Here is a 25,003-nt window from a genome sequence, read left to right as displayed (position 1 = left end):
ATTTTATCTTAGGTTTTATCTTCATGCATAGACATATATCTTTGTATGTTTTATAGGCTCCAACGACTTTCCTTTTGAACTCGCTTTTGCTTTATTAAATTCTTAAGTTACCAACAAATAATTGTTGTTGATTTTCTTTGTACACGTCTAAATCGTCTTGGACTAAACTTAATACTCTTAATCATGTAAAAAACATACTCTGATTAGACTTTATAGATTTGGTCGTTTGGGAGGGATTAGTAGCTAACGGAATATACCAAAAACACCCTTAAACATTCTTAAAATGACATTCATGTCTTCTCAACAGTGGCAGTACAGTCAATAATGAAAAAGTGATAAACATTTCCGTTATTTCCATATTCCCCCTCGCTACACTAAATATTAAAATCATCAAGAAACCGGGAGACAGCAACGATAAGTGATACCATTGCACGTGTGGTGATTAGGAATAGAGGAGAATGACCGGCTGTAGCCCTTCTACTCTCGGTAATCCGATGTTTTTAGAAAAAAATCATTTTTGGGGGAGGATTGAGGGTTTTCAACTACAACACTCCCAAAATAATAGCAACACTCCCAAAATAATAGCAGAAGAGGAGCGTTGCAGCAGAGGGGATAGCTTTTTCTCTGCTCTCTCTTCTTCTTTCTCTCTATTTGGGTATGGTTTTCATTTATCCTTCTCTCCTACATTTCACAGCTCATCTGTTTCTTTGATGAAAATTTTGAAGTTTTAAAATTCTGGGTCACATTTATTTTTCACAAATTTTGTAACTTTTTGTCGTGGGTTTTGAGTTTACAGTACTGTTGATATTTGAGTGGATTTTCTGATCTGGGTTTGATGATTTCACCCTTTTAGAGCTTGAAGAGGAAGCAAATGAGTGAGCCTTGGTTTTAGGGAAGAAGATTATATGTTTATGATGTCTGTGATGATGATGGTGAGGAGTCTTTTGACTGGAGAAAGATATCAGATAAAGTGCAAAAAAGAAACAAAGAAGGAAAAAATGTCCCCATTAAAGGGTTTTGTTACTTGTGATTGTCAATGAGAGAACTTGGGTCTTTTTTTCTTTTTTTATCTCTCTCTCTCTCTTTTTCACTTATCTCATGTGTAGAAACAGCATCAGTAGATGTGATTTTCCTTGAGGGGTTGTTGTTGTTGTTGCAGGGATTTTAAGGGTCCTTTTATAATTTCTGTTGTTGGGTATTCTTTTGTTTCTCTAAAGGGTCTGTAGAAATGCCAATGTTTGAGCATTCTACGAGGAGAAGAGATGGGGATGTTAGGTTTGATGTGGGTGGTGGTGGGCATGTTCTAGATCTGGATACTGCAGTCAAAGATGGGGTCTTGGGTGGTGTTGGAGGTTGTTTTGGTGGTGTTGGTGTTGTTGTTGGTGAGAAATTTGATTTGGGAAAGATGATTGAAGAGCTTGATTTGTCAGATGTTCCATTGGTCTTTATCTGCCCCATTTCTCTTGAACCTATGCAAGACCCAGTGACCCTTTGCACAGGACAGACCTATGAGAGGTCCAACATTCTCAAATGGTTCTCTTTGGGCCACTTCACCTGCCCCACAACCATGCAAGAACTCTGGGATGATTCAATCACACCCAACAAGACCCTTTACCATCTGATCTATACTTGGTTCTCTCAAAAGTATTTGCTCATGAAGAAGAGATCAGAGGATGAACAGGGCAGGGCATCGGAGCTTCTCGAGACACTAAAGAAGGTCAAGGGTCAAGCTAGGGTTCAAGCCCTTAAGGAGCTTCAGAAGATTGTGGCTGCCCACGCCTCCGCAAAGAAGACCGTGTTGAGTGAAGGTGGGGTTGCTTTGATTTCTTCTCTGTTGGGTCCTTTTACATCCCATGCAGTCGGTTCCGAAGCCATTGGGATTCTTGTGAACTTGACACTCGATTCGGAATCAAAGAAGAATTTGATGCAACCCGCGAAGATTTCGTTGATGGTTGATATGTTGAATGAGGGATCAGTCGAGACCAAGATCAATTGTACAAGGTTGATAGAAATGTTGATGGACGATAAGGATTTCCGATCAGAAATCGTTTCAAGCTTGAGCCTTTTGGTTGGATTGTTGAGATTGGTGAAGGATAAGAGGCACCCGAATGGGATCACAGCGGGGTTTAGTCTCCTTAAGACAATATGTTCACATAAACAAGTTAGAAACTTGGTTGTGAGCATTGGGGCTGTTCCTCAGTTGGTTGAGCTCTTACCCACTTTAAATCCTGATTGCTTGGAGTCTGCCCTTTTCATCTTAGAAGTTTTGTCGAATCTTCCCGAGGGAAGGTCAGCTCTGAAGGATTGCCCTGGAACAATTCCGAATGTGGTGAGACTCTTAATGAGGGTTTCTGAGAATTGTACTCAGTATGCATTGTCGATCTTGTGGGCTGTATGTAAGCTAGCACCTGAGGAGTGTGCATCTCTTGCCGTAGAAGCGGGTCTGGCAGCAAAGCTCCTACTTGTCATCCAAAGTGGTTGCAGTCCTGCTTTGAAGCAGCGGTCCGCACAGCTCTTGAAATTGTGTAGTCTAAATTACACTGCCACCATCTTTATTTCCAAGTGCAAGCTAACGAGAACAATTCAATGAAGGAGAATTGTTTCTTTTGTCGTGTAATCCCAATCATCCTTTCCATCTTTTGGGTGGGGAAAGGCATTGAAAGCTCACAAGGTTGCAACCCGAAGAAGATTAATCAAAGCAAGAGACGTTGTCGAGCTGGTGGGTTCTGAGGTACTTGGTGTTACTCTCTTGTGTATACTAAAATCCTGTAATTTTCTTGATTGAATTTTGAATACATAAAGAAACATCATAATGTGATTTCTACACAAGTAGTTCGATGTAGTTGATTTCGATCCATTGCCAAATGTTGGTGACTCTTTTAGAAGCTTTTTTCCCAATAAGCCCCACTGGGTTTCAGTTCCTAGTTAGTCCATTTTTGTTCTTCCATAAACGTGTTCGTTGCGATCGATATTCTGGATGTGAGCAGCCCCAAGAAAGCATTATAAATCCCTCTAATGGAGTTGGATGCAATGTGAGAGAGTACCCAAGTTGCACAGTTATTGTTGAGTTTGCACTTGTAATTGTTTTAATTGGATTTATCTTTTCTTCTCTCTACATTTTGGTTAGCCTTTTAGGGCCTTTTATTTTCTTTGGGTTCGGGTTGGAGCTCTGCTTCGCTCTCACCATTGTAGAGATGTAACGGCCATTGCCTCTTAATGCAAATGTTTACAATGAAAGTTGTCCATTTCCTTTGATCAGTTTGATTTTCTCATTTTTTTCCCCCTATATAATGTTGAAGATTTCTTACATATAATTGTTTCCTCAAACTAAGCATCTACATGACATGGGCTCTCTTAATTGTATTTCTTTTATCTCCTTTGTTAGTTTCCTTATTTTTTCCCCAATTTTGGGACTTAATTAAATTACCCATGTCATTCAGTGATGGTCAGTCTAAAGCCACTGACCATACTCTTTTTTATCTTTTAAAGTGAAGAGTTGAGGACAAGGTCATCTACTTGACTTGGACAAGACTATTTCAGAGTCTATTTGAAATCTGATTTTGGTTGGTCTTTTTCACTATCCATATGAAGAAGACACACCCACCATTGAAGTGTCAATTTGATGCTTTGTCTTGTAATGCTTTGTTTTTTCTTCATGTTTTTTTCTTCTTTTCTTTCTTTAATGAATGTAACAGTGAAAAAGTGTGTTCAAGGTCTGTCCAAACCCTTAGCTTACCTTAAAAAAGAGGGAAAAAGTGAGGTGAGAATGACATTTGACATCTTTGAATGAGATCTAAGACTGGAAGACTAACTATAGCTTTGAAAAGAAGGTAGGTGTGGGCTAGTGGTTGCCAGCAGTTCAGGTTCCATTACTATAATATAACCCACTCACCACCCCAATTGTTAAATGGGTTGAGAGTAGGTGCCAACTTGTTAAGTTGGTTAAAGTTTGAATGTTATACAGAATACTGGGTTCAAAACCTGCTTTCACCTGTTAAATTACTAATTACTATCTCATTTGTTTATAGTAAGGAAAATGATGGAGTACTATCTGCGTTGGATACTGCGTTCAACACTGTACTGACATGGCAATGCATAGAGAACCATTGATTTTCTAACTGGTATCTCGAGGAAAAGACATCTATGGTTATCTATCCACTACCATGTCAGCACAATGTTAAACGCAGGCAGTGTATCACGGCTCTCATAATAATAATAATTGGGTTGAGAGGTGAATCCAGATCCAACCAAGTTGATCACGGAGTTGGATACTGTGTTCAACACTGTACTGACATGGCAATGCATGGAGAACCATTGATTTTCTAACTGGTATCTCGAGGAAAAGACATCTATGGTTATCTGTCCACTACCATGTCAGCACAATGTTAAACGCAGGCAGTGTATCACGGCTCTCATAATAATACCAGATCCAACCAAGTTGATCGCGGAATTGGATCCTGGGCAAATGGGCAATAAACAAAATATTATACATGAGTAATGAGCATCGGCTTGGTCTTGGCACATTATCAAGAAGTAAAAAAAACCCAAAATGTAGTATGTGATGTGAAAAAAGCTTTGCTAAATCAATTGAAGAACCGTTACAGCGTGAAAGGTAAAGCTTATACCCCCGAACCAACTTCTTTTTACAATAATTATTGGATTTGATATAATACATCAAATAAGAACATAGACATACTAGCATTATCTAAGCTTTAATATCAGTAGAAACCCAAATCAAAGAGATTATTCCAAGGAGAATATGTTGGTCATGAAGAACATGATGTGATAATCTACAACCCAAATACCATACTCAATCTTGTTGTTCCGTGCATTAAAAAGAGTTGGTGTGACAATATAAGTTTTTCATGATATTGGCTTCAATTATGAAGAACACTTTTATTCTCATCCAGTGTTTTTCCCGTGCGAGAGCAGACCCTTCGATTATATCCTAAAAATAATGAGTAATGAAATATTGATGATTATTACATCTCGAAGACTACAATAGTGTTCCTAGTGGGGAAAAGAAGAAGAAACTTTATTGCAATTACAGATTTCATCTGAAAATTCAAATAATAGAAGAATATTAAATACGTCCCAATAAATAACACACAAGCCCAACTGTGTAAACTCTACATTCAATGGTTGAAAATTATTCTCGAGATAAGTACCATAGATTGTGTGTCATATAGAGTTGTTTTACTTCTTTTGATCACTCATTTCTATTCAAAAGCATAGTTATTCGTAGTATTGGATCAATTATTCATTCAATGGAAATCATTGTTTATTTTTCTCCAGATAAAAGTCGGAACATGACGATAATTTTCAACCGTTGAATGTTATGGTCATACAATTGGGATTAGATGTTATTTCTCGAGTCAATAACAGGTTTGACTTCAAGTATCTGAACAGTGTGTTGACCCAAACAAATACATTTTTCTTGATTGATAAGATATTCGCTTCATTCTTCCTTTACGTTGATTACAGAATAAACTTCTTTAAAGATTGTTAGTTAAATTGCAATGGAGGACTTCTTAGTGAGTCGAAATTGTTTTGTGTTTTATTCGAAAACAAATTTTAACAAAGGTTATGGCTTTAGGTGACAGGATATTTATGTTTGTCTACCTAAGTAGTTAAAATAAGGCATTGTGAATAACAATATTTTCTGTACACAAGTTATATATTTGGTTTGTTAAACTAAATCATCATAAAATTAAATATCAAAGTAGCAAACACAAAACCTAATCTAATTAATACGATTACAACTTTTTTCTTCTTCCAAAGTGTGCCATATCTAATGCCCATGGGTTAAAACCTGACTAAATAACAAGCATCAAGAACATAATAAGACACAGTTAGAAAAATCAAATTACAAAGTATAAATGTATCTCTAATCCTCGTTTATGGTCTACATTACACACATGATGTGAATCAAGGTGGTCATAGGTTGAAGATAGAGAGAGAGAGGTTTTCATTTCATTTTATTTGTAAACTCAATTTATAGAGAAATGGGGCATTAGATTACTTTCACCCCCACATGATCACCAAACTCATCCCACTTAAAATAATTTCTTTTTATGGATCCATTCTGTGGCCTCTTATTGAATTCATTCATAATCAATTGTGACAAATTATTGAGTGGGTTCAATTTGTCTCGACCGGTGACCTCTAACCAATAGTAACCATGATAATGTGTTGTTGACCCCAATTTATTCATGGAAAGGCGAGTATTGAATTTACCATCATGTTTAGTACTTGAAAATCTAGTTTTAAAAGGATTTTTCTAAACTCAACCTTGAGGCTCTCTATCAACATAGCCATTAGGCTTTGAGGGAAAGTGCAAATTTCTTAGAGATCAGTTTCAATCTTTTAGGTATTATTTCACATTTTTCTTGGAAGTCCTGACATCATAGTGGTCATGATGACGGAGAGCCTCAAATCCCAACGATCATGTTTAAAAATGGTCATTTTCAAACGTGGACTTATCTTGTCTCGACCCACGGTTGAGGCTCTCCATCAACATGACCCTTAGGATCTGAGAAAAAACTCAAGATTCCGAGAGATCAAGTTCAATCTTCTAGGGATTAACACAATATATTTTTCTTGGGAATCCCAATGGTTATGTTGACGGAGAGTATCAACCCATGGGTAAAGACTTGCATTTTCCTTTAAACATTTACAAGTTTGCATAAGAACTCATGGAACATTTGGATGGCCAAATGTCCAAATAAAAAGCCTAGGCCCACGGACCCAAATGGGTGACTGAGTCAAAATCATTCGTGAAGATCCACTCTTAAATGAAAACGTCGAGATCTTCCAGATTCAAGTAAGGCTTTGGACTTTTCAATTTTAGACCTAATTCTTTCGTTGACCACTATTTTAGCTATTTTTAATATTTTAGGAAAGTTTCGTTTTATTAATAACTTTAATTATAGAAACTAGAATGAACTGTCATTAATAACATTACTTATAAAAACTAGATGTCAATTTTGACTTACTGGTAGGGTTAAATTATTTTTATCTCCATGCATAGTTTGTTTTTAGTAATTTTTGTTATATTTGACTATTTGTATGTTTTACAAGGATTATAATTATTTAAATGATCTTCAATTTAATTAATTTCTCTTTGAGAATTCTTTTCTAGTGGACTCCAATGATTAAATCAGGGACTAAGAAAATGCTCACCTCAACATGACCGTTGGGGTGTTAGGTATTCCCCATAAACATGTATCCCTAGGAAAAAAGTGCATTAGTCTTTGGATGATTAGAGCTGATTTCTACGAAATCCGTGTTTTCTTCAAATATTAACGGCCATGTTGATGGAGACCTGAACCTATAATAGTCGTTAGGGATTAAGGCAAAGTGTGCGCAAAAATGATAAATGGGTGCAACTATATAAAAAAAATGATACATTGGTAATTTTTCTTTCGAAAAGCTTTTTTTATACCACCCCAATCACAAAATTAAAATGGATTTCAATGAAGTGGGATTAAGTTTTTCTAAATTTTCATCATAACACCCCATTCATTCTCTCTAAAATTACAATCATGAACTTAAATTTCACTCTCATCTCCAAATCTAAATCCATCCATCTGAAACCCTAGATTACAAAATCGCTCTTTTTTCATCCCAACTTGCACATAATCTTCAATGCCTTCTACCATAAATTTGATAGAGCTGATCTTAGCACACTGACTTTTAATTTTAGCACACCAATCCTTTTGAAATTAACTTAATTTCAAAATGATTGGTGTGCTATAAGTAAAAAAAAGTTGGTGTGGCAATATAGGTTCACTAAATTTATTATCCACACTAATGGCTCAAAAGACAGATAATCAGAGAAGAGAGAGATTATGAGCGGAGAGATAAAGAGGGCTAAAAAGAGAGCGTGGGAAGGAAGAGAGGGGTAAGAAAATGGGAAGAGGAGAGAGAGAGAGGCATTCTAATAGGGGTAAGGTTAGCCTTACTAAGTTAGTAAGATTTCAAATCTTACTAATCATTGAGTTCAATCTTACTAAAGCTCTCAGAATTATTTTTTTCAATTTTTTCTATTGTGTCTTAGCTTTTCCATGAAATCTAGAGGGATGTGTCGTTGGATAGCTGATTTGGTAATTCATTTGAGTTCAAGGTCCATTACTAATATTTGAAATCTTATAACATTAGCAAGGAAAGGATTTTTCTCCAATGCCCGGCCTCTTAAGAAAGCCTAAAGCGCTGGACAGTCCAGCAATTTCATAAAACGTTTGACAGTCCAACGTTTTAAACTGTTTTTTGTAATTTTTTAAAATTTTATTAGGTTTTTTTATAATTAATTACAAAATTAACCCTTTTTTAAAAAATTTCCCTTCCACTATCTAGGATGTGTGTAAATAACAAAAAAAATTGGTGTGCATGAATCATTGACGTGTGTAACAAGCAACCATTGGTTTGGCAATAATTTATATATATAGGGGGCGGTTCGACAGACGTCCTAAAAAACATATGAGAAACTGATGTTTCTCAGCTGTTGGATGGGGAGATAACGACGGCGCAGATGCGTTCTCACGTCAGTTCAATTATCAGAAACGAGTTTTAGCTTATTTAAAAAAAACTCCTTCATTTTTTTTTTTTTTTAAACAAACTCATTGTTTCTATTAACATATCATCTCTCTCTCTAAAAAAAAATTGAGTTCCAATCGATCAAAAAATTGAAGGAGATCGAGGTCAATCGATCGGGTTCTATAAGAAAGAGAGAGAGAGAGACGTCTGACGAGTCTTCTACAAATTGAGAGAGAGGGAAGAAAGAGTTATCCCATTCAATTTTTAGGATTTTCTATTGAAGGGTTCCCACAAAATTTGGGTTTTCGGTATGAGACGAAAGGTTTTCTATCGGGATGAATGGGTTGGATTTTTTGTCGAGGTGAGAGAGAGATCAGTCGAGGTTTTCAATGGAGACGAAAACGAAATGGATCGGTTTAATCTGATTTTCTGTTGAGATGAAGGGTTTACTGTCGGGACGAATGGGGGTTTGCTTTTTTGTCGAGACTTGATTGAGAGAGAGTGTGAGAGAGAACGAGAGAGTGAGAGAGAGAGAAACTGATGTTCAGTCGAGGTTTTCAATGGAGACGAAGACGAAAAGAGAGAACGAGAGTTAGTTTAAAAAACCTAAAAATCGAGGGAGTTGTTTGAAAATTTTGGAAACTCCGTTTCTTATAATTGAACTGACGTGAGAACGCATCGGCACCATCGTTATCTCCCCATCCAACGTCTGAAAACATCAGTTTCTCATATGTTTTTGAGAACGTCCGTCGAATAGCCCCCCCATATATATATATATATATATATATGAGATAGAGTAATGCTGGGGTGACATCAGGATTTATTGTAATTCTCACATTTCTAACATGGAGGTGTGCACATAATAGTAGATAATTTTACTTATATCTCAATGAAACACGACCATGGCAAGTGAAAAGCAAAGTCCCCCCATGTTTTTCCTATAAGATATATTATCAAAAGAAAAAGAAGGTAGTTGAGTAGACTTCCCTCATACAAAGAAAGAATGAATGAAATAAATAAATAAAATTAAACCCCTAAAAACAACAAAACCATTCACCAAGTTAGGATCTCTCTTACTACAAACAAGTTCCCAATTAACAACGTAAAAAAAGAAAAAAATCTTAATAAACACATCACTTTACTCTTATGGATTTGCTTACCAAAAATACATAGAACATGATCACACTCCTTCAAGGGGATTTTCTTTTAGTAGGGGCAAACTTATAATTAATTGGAGGAGGAGGGGACAAAAACTGGAGGAAGATGAGGGAGTGGGACCAACAATGTCAAAAGGGACATGTCAATTGTTAAAAATGTAAGGTTATCTTAAATTTAAACATAAATTCAAAGATATCTACAATGCCCAAAAACATTGAGTGGGGGCAATCCCCCACCACAACACACACACACACACACACAAAATGTCTCCTTACTAGCTCCGCCCCTATGCTCCTTAGTCCTTCTCAACAAAGGCGCAGCTATTTTTCTCTTTCACTTTCTATTTCAATGAGGTCAAGTCCAACAAACTGCAAAAGACGTTCAAGACCAAATGATTATTTTCTAAGTGACAAAATAATTATTTGTATAATTACATGAGATTATAATTATATAATAAATTTAAAGGGTAAATTAATTAGTATCTATGTGTATTACTAACTAGAAAATGAGTGAGAGTATTGTAATACCACTTGTTAAAGAAGTTCCATTTCTCACTGATTTTTTTAAAGTTCAAACCTTTTGATCCAAATGTTGATTCTTCGTAAAAAAAAATGGACATATATTAAAAAACTCTTATTAAGATCTTACCCATGATATCTATTCTATCATACGTATGAGAGATTTTTGGCTCACAAAATTTTTCTTCATTGTGATCATAGGCCCTCCATTGTGTGCCACGTCACTCAGGAATAACAAGTTTGGTGATGCCTTAATTCAAATACACTATTTCCATATTTCTTAAAGAACTTTGGCGCTCATGAGCATTAAGTGATGAAAGAGGTTGTGTGAGGTTGACAGGCGGCGCAACGTAAATTATTTGTCAAACACCTTAAAATTATATTTAAAGACACATATCTAGAATAAGAATATGATTAGACTAAAGCTAGAGTTGAATTACAAAAGATTAAAGATTATTAAAGATGACGATGATGGTTTGGAGTCTCTGCCAGTAGAGGCCCAAACAAATAATAGTTATCAAGTTTAGAAATTGACTGGTCTATGCTCCTTGAATTTGGGGATATAATATTAAAATATTGAATAATTTAATTCAAATGCATCTCCCCTTATAATATATGTCATAGTCACACCCCTACTTATAATTTAAAATCACATGTTACATGATTTATCGAAGATTTAGTGGTTGCAAGCAAACAAGAAAGAAATTATAATAATTCGATACATGGATTTATTATCTGACTATCACCATCACTCTTTAAATATCGACTGAGATTAATCATTAAAGATGCCCTTGGCCGGGGGGCACTTAGATCATCAACTAGTCGTGTGGCGGCCCTTCAAGCTCAAAATGTTTGAAAAATGATTCTTATCAATTATCAATGATGTAGTCGCAGCCGTCCGATCAGTCAACGGAGCAGCTATGATAATCAGTCAAATTGAAAATGGTAATAGTGTTGTGTGCGCCAGACTTGATAAATAGTTGATCGATAGCCCACACTGATTTGAGCAGTTGGTCATCTTAATTATCCTTTCCCATTATAAGATAATTTAATTTGAAGATTATAGAAATTTTTGCATTTATGAGACCAATGTATAATGTAAACTTTATAATTTAACCATAAAAACCATTTATTGCTTTGGTGCCCGACGGAATCTGTACCCCCAATTCTCGTTTAAACAGGTCAAATCCTCTCCAAACCTTCAAACTTATTTGACAATTTCAACATAGCAAACTTTTTGTGTTATTAATGGGATTGGATTACTAGATATATAATAAGAATTGTTATATTTCTTAAATGTTGTTTATGTACAAGAACACCGACCATCAAAATCGATTCAAATCACTAGAGTCAACCGAGTTTTAAAAAATGGGACAACTGTCTTTGAACAAAACAAACCAATTTTAACTGTTGATTTTTGACCAAGTCAAGAGGATCTGATTCAAGAAACTCAAGGTCTTTTGAGTTAGTTTCAAATCGCTTGAGTCAACTTGGATCCTACCGAGTTTCATAACCATGTGTACGAATTTGGAGATACCTTCTTTACACTATAGAGTTTTTTTTTTTTTTCGTAATTTACCTCAAACAACTCAAACCCTCTTGATGATAAATTCTCTTCCTCCACACATACATAGGAGCACCTGTTTGGAACCTACCAAACACCCTCCATCACTCAAATTAGAATGGAAGTTTCATAGAATAATAGCCAATAGCTTTGTTTGCCTTCCAAAAGTCCTTTTTCTCAAGACCTCAGGTAACTTCCTCTTTGATTGTTTATTATTGTGACCTTGGTTTTCAACTTGACTAATGATAAATTGACTTGAAAATTTTCACTTGTTGACATGAATGTGGATACGTAATAAAAAATCTTTTTCCTTGTGTATCCCGAAGAAAAAAGTCTATAGTTCTTTGCACATGCTATGTTAGCGAGTAAATTTCAATGGATTTTTTTTGAGTCAGTTATCGTGACTCTTGCAACTTTTATAGGGCATTGGTAAAATGTGCAAAGACAGTCTATAATGGATTGACTTGGAGGCCAATGCGGGTTGCAAAGGTGGTGAGCTCGTTCTTCACTTCTCAAAGGTGGAGCAGAGCTACAAGACAAAAGGCCCTAAGCATGAAAGTAAGGAAAGGAAATGCTAGGGTGAGAAGAAGTTAAAAAATGAGGTCACAAGAAATGGTAAAGGAGGAAGTTACTATGTAGATCTTGTGGTCTAAGTCAAGGAGTAGGACCTCAACCACCATTCTTATTGAATCTCTCGACCTCAAATTTCATATTCAAACTCTTTAATGCCATTATATAGAATCCCAATTTTGTGACACTTCTCTCCCACAAAATTATTTTCTCGCAGAATTTAAAGGTTTTTAACTATGTTCTTTAGTGATTTTCTACTAGCATAAAAATCTCCCACTCATGATTTCTTTATAGCAGAAATCACGAAAAATGAAAATAAAAATTCAAATGGTTGTGATACTAATGGTTGTGAGTTTGGGGATACCTATTAAATACAAATAATATAGCAAAGCAAATAAAGAATAAATCAAAGAACATCAAAATTTATGTAGTTAGACAAAGATTCCTGCATCCATAGGTGGATCATATCTTCTTCATTAACATAATCAAAGGATAACAATACAAGAAAAACCGTCCAAGTTTAATCCCCGAAACCCTTGTACACCCCTATTTCTATCTCTTTCAAAACTAGAATAAAATACCCTAATTATGAAAAACCATCCCAATATACCATTTATATATCATAAAAGAGGAACCTATCTCAACCATTAGATTAAAATTCATATATTTCTTGTATTGATTGATTAAACAAAGGTTGGATATCTCATTAGTGGTGTAAGAGATTTTTCGGATCTCACTCCTCGAGATTTGTATAATATTAAAATTTTCACTTCTCAAATTTTGTACTATAATAAATGTTTTACTCTAGTCGCCTTCTCTGATGATTTTTTCCTTTCGATATCTTTTTCGTTTGTTTTCACTTAAAAAAACACCAGTGTGATGCTGACTATAGAGCCTTTGACAATTAAATTAGTACTTGATGAAAAATGCAAAACAAAGAAAAGATAATCAAAGTAAAAAGTTCATATGCGATTTGTGCCTTGGGGCTTAAGTAGGTAAAAATTTTCCTATTTATAGAGTGAGTTCACTAATATGGGTATTAAACTCAATTGTAATTACTCCATATGTTGTTTATCACTTGAGTCCTTAAAGACCTATGAGGTCTTAATGACTTTAAATACTCATTCTTCATGATTCTTGTAATTTACATGAGAAGTGACATTTATCTCGTGACTACTTCAACTTAGTGACTACTTAGTTCCTCGCGTTGACTCATTTGAGTTATGCACATGTAACTCTTTCAAGTATGATTTTGTCATACCTTGACGGTTGAATTTATTGTAGGAACACCTTGTTGTATGGGCCACTCGGATGGCTTTACTCAAGATAATTGGTGATTGTACCTTTTTTTTTTTGTTTTTTGTGCTAAGTAGTTAATTGTACCTTGTTACTTGGGTAGCTTCTCGTGTTTTCTTTATGATATCAATCTCCTTGGAAAAGTTGCCAAAAGGAGAACAATGAGAGATTAATTCATGGTAGGAGTAGAAGCGTATTACAAAACCACTTTTAGGTGAATGTATAGGTAACAGGCTCCCATGAGAGGGGCAGAATTCTTAGAAAATTGCAAGATTCTTAGATCCTTGAGGGGACCGAATTCTTAAAGAAATTGAAGTAAGGGGGGTCGTCTCCTTGAGGGGAGCAAACCCTTAAGGTTTTGTACATTAGGGGTCGGTTCCTATGAAGGAGCCGAACCTCCTTGGGTCCCTCTAATGTTTCATTTTGGGTTGGGATCGGGTTAGGTTGGATCATGTTGAGTTTGGACTCAAATAATTTGTTTCCTTTTCTAATCCCAACGAAAAAAATATTTTTGATTCTTACAAGTGGGACCCGTACATAATGTGGTGGGTCCAACTTACTCTGCATAATTGGGACATAATGTAAAATGTAACAGGACTTCTTCCCATCTTTCATTCAATACTTCAATTAAAATTAGATTGCTGACTCTTTGGGTGTTGTTGAAGCTCTAACTCTCTCCTCCAGGATTAACCTCTCACAAGTGAGTAAGGAGAACACCAAAAATTCAACGAAGGAAAGGAAGAACAAATGATAACTTGACCGACTAGATGTTGGTCAAACGTTTAAGTTTTGACCACAGATTTACCACGTCAGCAGCCGACGGCTGGCACTCTCTCTCTCACATCTGTCTCTCTCCTGTTCAAACACACTGTAGATCTGTGTTGCTGGTCTTCTTTTTTCATGTATAAAAATGGGTGGTGAACTCTTAACATATCCTAATCAATTTCAAGCTAATTAACACAAACACACAAAAAAACCCTACCACATGGATCCTTATTCTTCTTCTTCTATTAAGGTATATATGGACCGAAACGAAACAAAGAGAACAACAGCTACAGCTACTCTTCATTCTATACGTAAACCACCCGTAAAACCATGGAGGAAAGCTGTTGCACCACCACCCCCTAGACTCTACACAGTAGACTCTTCTAACTTTAAAGAGGTTGTCCAGAAGTTAACAGGTCAATCATCCGAATTCCAAACACGACGTCTCCAAAGTGTGGCACCCCCACCACTTAATCTGACCACGTCGCCCCCATCATCCTATACTGATGTATCAGCCCCACCGCTACCTCTACGATCTCCAGAGAAACTGCCATCGGGTGTTCAAAGTGACTTTCCATTTAAGACACTTGTAGAAGAGCCAATGAAGTTGTTTGATACTTCTCCAATATCGACTTCTTTGGCATTGATGTCTCCTTCTTGGTGGTATCCATGGTGTTCTTTCCCTCTTTTGAGTCCTGGAACACTGGCATCCTTTTGATCAAAGTATTGTTCTTTAGTAACTTAATTACCTTTTATATAAGTACTTTTTTACTTTCTTTTGTACTATTTAATTTCTGAATCTGGATCATGTCCTCATGGAGGATGATCTTTGACTCCTATGTTTAGCTTGATATTGCATTATTAATTTGTAACGTTTCTCAAAATTTTATTGCTCGTTATGTTCAAGTTTTGCATTGTTGAGGAATCTGTACAGTAAGCAAAATCCGAAAGAGATTTTAAAATCGAAGCTTGATCGTTGACTTTAAAAAAGATATTAATCGTTCCCGACTTAAATGTAAGCTCAATTTATTCAATAGGAACCAACCCAACATACACTAAAATAAAAGTCCAAGCATTGATTACAATTCGTCAAAATCAAGCACTTGTCTGTAAATTATTATTATTTGGTTCCCTACACAAATTTAGGCTCAAAATCACAATAGGACCCGACCCAATATGTCTCCAAAATACTTGTATAAGAGCAACTCCAACACACTCTACATCAGGCTAGGCATCTCCTCCCCAACTGCCGTTTTGGATAGTTAGAGCCCTCCAAAAGGGACTCCAATGCACTTAGCATTTTGACTCACTATTTTGAAATATTTTGGGCAGTGAAAATGGATGACAGTTGGGTTGGATTTTGTATTACTTGAATTTTGAGTATATAAAAAAAATATATAAAAATATTTATGGAGAATTATTATGAAAAGTATTATTGAAATTCATATCCCTTAAATATCCAAAATGACTCTTCATTGTAAAATGTCTAGTGTTTATAAATGGGAAAATGCTGGAATGACACAAACGGAGACACAAAAGTGACAAAAATGATGTGGTGGCTCGCACATAACCGTGGATGCTTTTTTACTTCTATCTCACGGAAAAACATCTACGGTAATGTGCATGACACCCCATAATTTTGTCACCTTTGTGTCTCCGTTTGTGTCACCCCAGCACACTCTTATGAATATCTCCATTAGAGTTATTCTAACCACTGATTACAATACATCATCTTGCACACATAAAGAATTGTCCAGTTAACCTAACACATTCAAATACCAAATAGCAGTACAAGGCTTTTAATATTTCATGCTAATAAAAAGTGACAGTTTGATACGTGCCCATGGATTTATTTCATAGATCCCAACTTTATGAACAATCAATAGCTGTATCTAGATGAATGGATCAATTGGGCGAAGAGTAGCACTTTTTTGTTTGAACACAAATGGTCAATGGTCAACTACAAAGGGTATCATGCCCTTGGAGTCTAAACAGATTGACTATCCAACAGTCAAGATCATATCGACCAACCTATGAAAGAGTTAGTGCCCCTCAAATATAGTATAAGCGCACCGAATTAATGAAAACTCCACCATAAAAACACCTGCACACGAACGTTGAGGTGCACCTTGTACCCATTCTTTAATCTCTTTTTAAAGTAACTAAATTATGCAGGATATCCTTATACCAGCCATGTGATTAGTACTTTACATTTTATATTAAGATGTTGTATATGGTTCCTTTATAATAATATAAAAAATGACTCAAGACCACTCGATGCGATTTTAACGTACTTTCTCACAGTTTGTCTTATTGGGTCCCCAACTGATTTTCTTGAATTGACACAGAATATCACTCAGTAAGATATCCGATCCGAGTTATAACTCCCTCAGAGTTTCTAGGGTTGCAAAATTCACCTAGAGAGAGGGAGGACATGGCTAATGGCTAAGAGCTGAACTGATCATCTGATTTGAGACTTTGTGTGGCATCCATTGATGAATGTGCGCCTTTGCCAAGTATGAACTTTGCAAGAGAACCCTATTATTCACCAATTACTAAAATGCAAGTTAATAGAAAAGGCAAAGATTGGAATATCATGGGCTGGTGCAGTGGCCTCACTTTTTGTTACAAAGATATATTTTTGGGTTCCATCCTCTTTCGGTTTCCAAAACTGCAGTTTAACCCTTGAAAATAAAAAATAAACAAAATAATCAACATTTCAAAAGATGCCTAAAAGAAATACAAGTTAAGAGGTTGTGTATATTGCATGTATGTAGAACTTGAGAGGAGGGAAAGCTAAAACATAGTACCTTTCTACTATATACACGTAGAGAGTGAAAGACATTTCACCACAAACCTTCAAGACTGATAAATTTTCCATGGATGATGTACAAAATACATTTTTCTCTTTAATTTTTGTTCTTAGGGCACACCAGGAAGATTTGCTACTTATACCTAATTATCCCAATAGTTTCTTAGTTGTGACATATGAAGAAGAAGCTCATTTCTTCCTAAGCCCGTGACACTACTCGTCATTATCCATGGTGGAGGTTCTTGGTAGTTCTTTCTCATAAGCTCTTGGAAGTCCTTGACGTTCTCATCAGGCCGCTTTCCTTTGCCTCCCTTTGTTTTGTCACATTTGGTAAAAACAAATGTCATTGGTATCTGTAATGTCGCATGGAAGTGCAAACAAAATCATGAGAAACATATGCCCGAAAACAGTGGAAATTCAAGGTGGAAACCAGATGCATTAGTAGTGAACTAAAATACTAGGTTCCACTTCAATATCCACAGATAAAGGAAAGAAACTAAAGGTAGATAGAAGAGAGGAAAGCAGCGTACATTGTTGCGACCAAGCCAATTAGCACAGTCAAGGTCAATCTTTTGAGGAGGAATACTAGCATCAATAAGTAGTAGAACAGCAACCAAACTTTCTCTGTTTAAAAAATAACCTTTAGTGAATGAGGACCAATCCATTCGAGCAGAGTCAGGAGCGTTGGCAAACCTGCAAGCAGAAAAACAAGTCTTAAAAAAATAGCCTTGAACTGCATATTTTAAGCCTACAACCAAGAAGCCTAGAATTAGAAGGGAGAAGGTCCCTGTCCAATCATTAACACAAGAGAAGAAGCCTTATTAATGCTCAAATCCATGTCGAAAATGGAAGATTCTGTTTGTTTGAAAGGTGAAAAAAATAAACAAAGAAGCCACATATAAAAAAAAAATCAGTTATGAATATAGGTTTTAAAAGGATTTATGGTCTCCTTTTGTTGTTCCATATCATTTGCTTGTGTCATGGAAAACCAAAAATATGTTCAAGGTATTTAACATCAATCATATGATTCACAATAATGACAAAACAAGACATATTTGCGAGTCTTGGACAAAATCCCTCTCAAAAAATGAAAGAGATCAAAGTAAGCAAATGATTACAATAAGAAACAGGAAAAAAAATGACTTAAACTGTCTGACAACAAGGGCTTGATTTTCGTGGAAGAACTTAAGATCAAATATTCTACGACAACCAGAAATTACAAGAAACAAAGAACAAAGAAATTGCTGGAATATCGAACAAATGAATCAAATTTGAATAAAAGTGCTGCAACAGATCAAAAATCACAGATGAAGAAGATCTGAAAAAATAAATCACCAAAAGAGAGAGATATCAGTTGTGAGAACATTTTAAGATCATTAAATCATTTAGTGTCCATGGATAAGTCACTAGCACAAAAAAGTTCAGTATCATTCGACATCAGTCAACTTAGTTTTTAATCCTTAAAACTGTACCAATACACTGTATAGTTATGCTGATCGCTGATCAGGCACTAGGTTTCTACGATTGACCAACAAATAAAACAACTAGGAAGTGAAGGGAACCAATCTTCTAAAGAAACTATTTTGCATGAGGGATGAAGATGCGCTCACAGTCCCAATGCAATATGGCATGTGGTAACCTCATCGACACCTAGGCATCATTACCGGAAAGCAACGCCAAGGATTCCACCGTCCATAAAATTGGGGGTTGGGGAGGAGAGAAAAGATGGTACCATGGAAAAAAAGGCTTTTAAGTTACTAGTACAACTATTCCTTCACATAGGGGAAATTATTTTACTTCCATAAGATGTCCTGCACTAAAATGAACATTCGCAAAAAATGTGGGTTTTATCCTGGTAGAGTGACTTTTACACCAAAAAATAACCTTTAGAGAGTAAAACATCTTCGCAATATTATAGTCATATTAGCTGATTGGATTATGAAAATTCTATTCAAAAGAAACCCTTGGATTTAATTAAAGCCACATTGCATATTAGTTTGAAAGTGAGTTGACCATTTAAATCCTGTGGTGAGAGTGTTGATGAGAATTCCCTAGGACCAACCAATCGCAAAACTTCTTCCAACTCCTACTGCCAATTCTCTAGAGTTGAAGTCCAACAAGTACAAAGAATCCTATTTATATAGATTAATAATCACATTTATACCATGAAAACAGGAAAGGCTTGGAGGCACTTGTCAAAAAAAGGAAGAAAGAGAAAGCTTGGAGGACCAATGGGTCTTAATTACCGGAAGCATCATGAAGTGATTCTATCTTGGAAGTGGTACATCCTCATAAATTAAAAATTGAACTATTTTATGACCAGAAGCGGGAGTTGGATTTTGAAGCGGACGTCACTAGGTAATACATGAAGCAAAACCATTCCATATTTCTGAAGTTTCTCTAGCGATTTCCCAAGTAAATATCAATTGGAAGGTAACACTTGAGCTTGATAAGCATGATCTACCACAATTGATATTTGACCAGGGTTTTAGTCAAAATCCTTATATGTGCCACTATATACTAAGTCAAACAGTTGATGGGGCATGAACAGAAAATTCCAGTGGTTGGGAAGAGGGGAATGAATTAGAAATTGTTGGAATTTTGCATACCAAAGGATACCTAGGAAGCACAGGCGGATCCTATGGAGACTCCTTCCCTTTGTGATTTGTTGAGGCTTGTGGAGGGAGAGGACTAGGAATGGGTTTAATGTCAAATAAGAGTATTTACACATGCTACTACATTTAAGATGTGGCTCTTGACAGAATTGAATGGAAGAACATGATCTAGCCGAACCCAAATCTTTGGGATAAAGCTTCGATGAAGATGTTGACCTTTGAGAATCAAAGCCATATATGGATCTGAATTGCATTCCCTTTCAATGCATATTCCTTACAAAAAAGAAAACACACATACACATTTGCACACAGAAATGTATGTCATTCCTTCTATTGTCATGTGTTCGTTCTCTCTCTTTTCTGTCCCGTTCTTCCTTATGATTGAACTGTAAAATAAAGTTGATCACCCCAACAAAACTCCACCATGACTACTGATGAGGAACATGACAGCATATGTGAAATGAGGAGGGTTGGAAAATTTCATGATGCACGTGTGTAACTCTCATGTATGGCAGAGCATGATGATAATTCATAGCATAAATTTGGACAATGTCGGAGGAAACAAACATGAGATAAAAAAATGCTCAATGAGGCCGACTCAACCAAAACCTAGATCAAGCCTTGACTCGGTCTTGTTTCAGAATCAGTTGATTGCATATCTTCTTCCACTCCAGAATACAATTTCCATTTGATCTTGTCATCTTTCATTAAGAGAAACAGAACCATACAAAATTTCTGCAAACATGAAGTTAGCAATACGATACCATTAGTTCATGACCAAATATGGAGGCCACATCTAGCAACCATTCTGAATGATGCAATCTCTATGTAGTGGCTCCAGGCAAGGATCTAGAATTTGGTGGTCCTGACTCCTACTGGTGACAATTTTGCAACCCAATATTTGGGATGAGGTGATGATTATGCTTTAACAGAAGGCATGCACTTGATGGTGGAATAGTAGAATAGGATTTGGATTGTCTACCCCAAAATAATTGGCATTTTTTTATTCATTGATCTAGAACAAAATCTTTGGATTGGTCTACGTTCTATCAAAAAGGCACCAAACCAATTCTGATTTTGAGGGAATAGCCACCAAGTTTGAATACAGGTTTAAAACGGCAAGGGAAAACTTTGGAAAAAATGGAAAAGAAACAAGAAAAAAAAGGAGGAAAATGATAACTATAAAAAGTAAGCATTTTTATATATAATACATTAAACATTTGTTATAAGTTTCCAATATTTTTTAGCAAAATAAATAAATAAATAACATTGAATATATATGCTTGATAACATGTTTTCACAAATAATTATACATTTTATGAAGCTAAAAAAGACGTCTAACAATCAACGTATCTTTTGAGCAAAATAACACACTATTAATTAAAAAATCATATCATTTAGCCAAAAAAAAAAAAAAAAAATCATATCATCAAATCCCCCATTAAAAAACAGTTATGAACCATACGAAAAACAACCATAAGGCAAGATAAATTAATCATAGGCCAACACAAATGGTTTTTTTTTTTTTTTTTTTTTAATTATTTTTATTTTGAAAAATGTGTTTAAAACATTAAAATGGTTCTATTTTTTTTTAAGTCAAGTTTTTTAATTATTTTATTTGTTAGAGGTACAAAACACATTTTAAACAAGCCTTTAAAAAAAAGATAAATAGAAACTTGAGCTAAATTAGACCTTACTAAGCCGATTCAGTGCTAATTTTTTATTGTTTCAGAGTGACCTAAGTCATATATATATATATATTGTTAAGTAACCCAAGTCCCATGTTGAAAGTTTGAAACTTACTCTTTTACCTTGCTATTTCCTATTGGCAAGCTCAACATAAGTTACAGTAACTATACCATATTCATTGGAAAAACACTTGCAAGCGCTAAACAACTCATGTACCCCTAGCCCCTGTTATGAAAGCTTAGTTTCAAACAACATCCATCAATTGTAACACAAGTATCCTCAAGGAATTTTTATGAGAAAACCGTTACTCTACAACCAAAATGCTACTACAAATTATAGCTAAATGATGAAATCTCTATGTTGTGGCTCCAAGCGAGGATCTAGAATTTGGTGGTCCTAATACTGGTGACAATGTTGCAACCCAATATTAAACCTTAAAATGAATGTTGGAACTACTAAGCCGATTAAGTGCTAATTTTTTATCGTTTCAGAGTTGAGCCAAGTCCCATATTGAAACTTACTGTTTTACCCCTTGCTATAAGTAACCTCCAAATGGGCTAAATAACTATACCTTATTCATTGGAAAAACATTTCCAAACACTGACCAGCCCAAGTTCCGTTGCTGCTAAAAGAGCTTAGTTTCAATTTTCAAACAAAACCCATCTCGTGTAACACAAGTATCCTCAAGGAAATTTATGAGAAAACAATTACTCTTCAACCAAAATTCTACTATAAATTATGTCACGCCGTGTTAATTTCCAACAAATCTAGGATAGCTTAGGAATTGCGTGAGAATATTGGTGATTATTTTCTTCCATGAACCAACAATTAAGTTAGTTGGGTGTGGCATCAGCATCAGGCTTGGGCATGAACCTTATTGTAAGACTTGCTTGACCTCCAAATCTCAAGCAGTTGAGAACTAACTAAAGCATTAGACATTTTAAGAAAATAGTAGTTTTATTATTTTTCAAAATTAAAACAGTTCAGTTTTGTAAATATATTGAGTATAAGATATTTGGGTAGGCCTGATTCACCCAAGAAGGATTCCATACTCAGACCCATACCCATTTCATTCCAGGTCATCCTCAGGTATTTGAAAAATCTAGGTAGCATAGCCTCGAGAGAAAAGAAAATGATGCCACTCTCACAATATATCTTGGTAAATCCATCGGGTATCCACAAAAGAAACTTTCTTTAGGGAGTATACCATTTGGTTTAGCCACCTGATAAAGCTATTTTTAATAAGACCAGTAATTCCCATTTGCATCACTCAACAATACAGACCCCTTCAACTATTTGGAGTTTCATACAAGTAGGATATCGCAACAAACTTGAGAAAAAGACCAAACTAACAGCGTCAAACATACGAGTAAAAGGAAGCCATTGTACCCCTTATTCACTTCATACAATTTCTTTTCCATGTTGTCCGTTAGATAAAGACCTTCTATTCTGAAAATAAGTAATTTAAAGATAATCATATACTGAGCAATGATTCAGAAACTGATTGGTATCCAAGAATTATGAAGAACTAACTCCTAAAACAAATCATTTCCACCTATAAGGGATCAACTCAACTTCCCAACAAGAACTGCTGATTTCGAGATGGTTGAATAGGAATTGTATGTGGCCTTTCCCCAGTCAGACAATTCTATGCTTGCACTCTGGGACAGAAACTAAATGGTCGATAAAATCCTCAAAGCAATCACTCAAGCACATCATGTGCATATTATTATTGGATCAATAAAACACACAAGAAGTCGAGAATCAACAATAAAACACACAAAATTTCGAAACCAAACAAAAAAAATGTGATAGGGAAGTTACCCATAACCAGGCAAATCCACTATGTACCAACTTTTGTTCACCAAAAAGTGATTTATAAGTTGAGTCTTCCCTGCATAAAATTGCACAAAAATTCACCAAAATTAACAAAACCAAGGAAATCTCAATCAACAAAAATTCAAATGTCAGCTCAAATTCATACTCAACAAAAGAAAATAAAAAAAATAAAACCTGGTTTCTTTGAAGTAAGGGCAACTTCTTTCTTGCGCACAAGAGCATTAATAAGAGAAGATTTCCCGACATTAGATCGACCAAGGATTGCAAATTCTGGGCGATCATCGTTGGGACAATCCTTGGGTCTGCTGCTGCTCTTCACGAAATCCACTTGTTTTATCTGAGAATGACCAGCGTACGGACCGACCACAATGTTCGATCCGGGAAGAATCATGTCTTCTTTGACTTGGTCAATTTCGACTCCAGGAGGAACGAAAAGTGCGGTTTTGATGAACTTGGCAGTTTCTGAAACTGGTAGTTTTGCGGACTTTGGAGGAGAGACATTGTGGTTTGCAGATGGCAGATAAGGTGTTTGATGGATTGACTGTGAGAATGTTTTAGAGAAGTAGATGGTTGACGTGAGAGGAGAAGGAGATGGTGACGATGGGAAGAGCGAAGCAGCTTGGAGATGGAAGAGACGACTTCGAAGTAGCATCTTTATTGAGGTTAAGGGATCGACTTCTGGGTGGGTTGGTAGCCACTTACGTTAATCTCATTTCCATGAAGTAAGAAAGATTGAGTTGTAATCTTCTCAATCACCAAGACAACGTTTCTATTTTACGCAAATTTTGTGTCAATATGTCATATGTCATGACCCAGTAAACGTCTTCTATTCATAATTCTTCCTTTCTCAAACAAATTGATATTTTGGAGTGGTTGGTTGGTTAAGGCGGTATGAGCATCAGCTTTTGGCTCGCAAGTTCTATTCTTTCGCCCTTTTATGTGTGAGTGAAAATATTAATAATGTATATTTTTCTTCACTGTCATATGTGTCATACCCTAAGTAAATCTTTTGATCCTATTATATTCTTAGTTCCCCCTCTCTCCAATTGATCAATCTTAAAGAATAATATATTAAGGTATCAAACTTACTTACCTCCGTCTATGGGATTGCTTCATATGTTAATGGGTTGCTTCCTAATGTGTTCCTATATACAAAAGGTGTCAATGGGGTGTTTTAAGATGTCTATGGGTTGATTTCTAATGTATTTTTTTTTTTTTCTTATCAATTCTAATTTCGATTTTATATAAGTGGGACTGAAATTAGAACCACCAAGAATCGTGGGTACTCATGGATTTCAATTCTTAACAATCAAAACAAATTAAAAGTTATTCGAATCATTGTAAAATTTTCTTAATAAAAATAATATATTATCAACATAAATATCAATTTAATTATAATTTATTCTACTAAATATATGAGTTCATGAGTTTTTTCTTCTAAAATTAAAATGTTTAATCTTTAAAAGTGGTAAAATTCTAGGGAGATGATCCATTTTAAACTTCAACGCATAGTTTTATGGAAATTTGAAAAATTTTATGTAATATTTATTAATTTTAAAATACAGAAAATTTTAAATCATCTATAGAATCCTGCCAGATAGAATCCACCACGTACTTAGAATACAAGGGTACCTAATTAGCG

At 35.4% G+C, this 25,003-nt stretch overlaps 3 protein-coding genes across 3 annotated transcripts; 2 read left to right on the top strand and 1 right to left on the bottom strand.

Moving 5' to 3' along the window:
* Positions 1-512: 512 nt before the first annotated feature.
* Positions 513-3,245, top strand: LOC147406990 (U-box domain-containing protein 30-like). Its single transcript, XM_086435354.1, has 2 exons — positions 513-655; positions 854-3,245. Exon 2 carries the CDS (start codon positions 1,229-1,231, stop codon positions 2,588-2,590), a length of 1,362 nt encoding a protein of 453 aa, XP_086291480.1. The 5' UTR covers positions 513-655; positions 854-1,228; the 3' UTR covers positions 2,591-3,245.
* An 11,381-nt stretch (positions 3,246-14,626) lies between these two features.
* Positions 14,627-15,124, top strand: LOC147406989 (VQ motif-containing protein). Its single transcript, XM_086432580.1, has one exon. The coding sequence runs from the start codon at positions 14,627-14,629 to the stop codon at positions 15,122-15,124; it is 498 nt and encodes a 165-aa protein (XP_086288706.1).
* A 2,007-nt stretch (positions 15,125-17,131) lies between these two features.
* Positions 17,132-24,305, bottom strand: EMB2001 (P-loop containing nucleoside triphosphate hydrolases superfamily protein). The gene is made up of 4 exons (XM_086435352.1): positions 23,536-24,305; positions 23,347-23,416; positions 17,749-17,911; positions 17,132-17,571 (listed from the first exon to the last, which is right to left on the bottom strand). Exons 1-4 carry the CDS (start codon positions 24,011-24,013, stop codon positions 17,362-17,364), a joined length of 921 nt encoding a protein of 306 aa, XP_086291478.1. The 5' UTR covers positions 24,014-24,305; the 3' UTR covers positions 17,132-17,361.
* Between the last annotated feature and the right edge of the window lie 698 nt (positions 24,306-25,003).

The sequence above is a fragment of the Akebia trifoliata genome, chromosome 3 (genome assembly GCF_017979445.1).
Source record: "Akebia trifoliata isolate Shusen 1 chromosome 3, ASM1797944v1, whole genome shotgun sequence".
NCBI classification, from domain to species: Eukaryota; Viridiplantae; Streptophyta; class Magnoliopsida; order Ranunculales; family Lardizabalaceae; genus Akebia; species Akebia trifoliata.
Note: the sequence above shows the minus strand (reverse complement) of the source record. Positions and strands in the feature narration are given on the sequence as shown.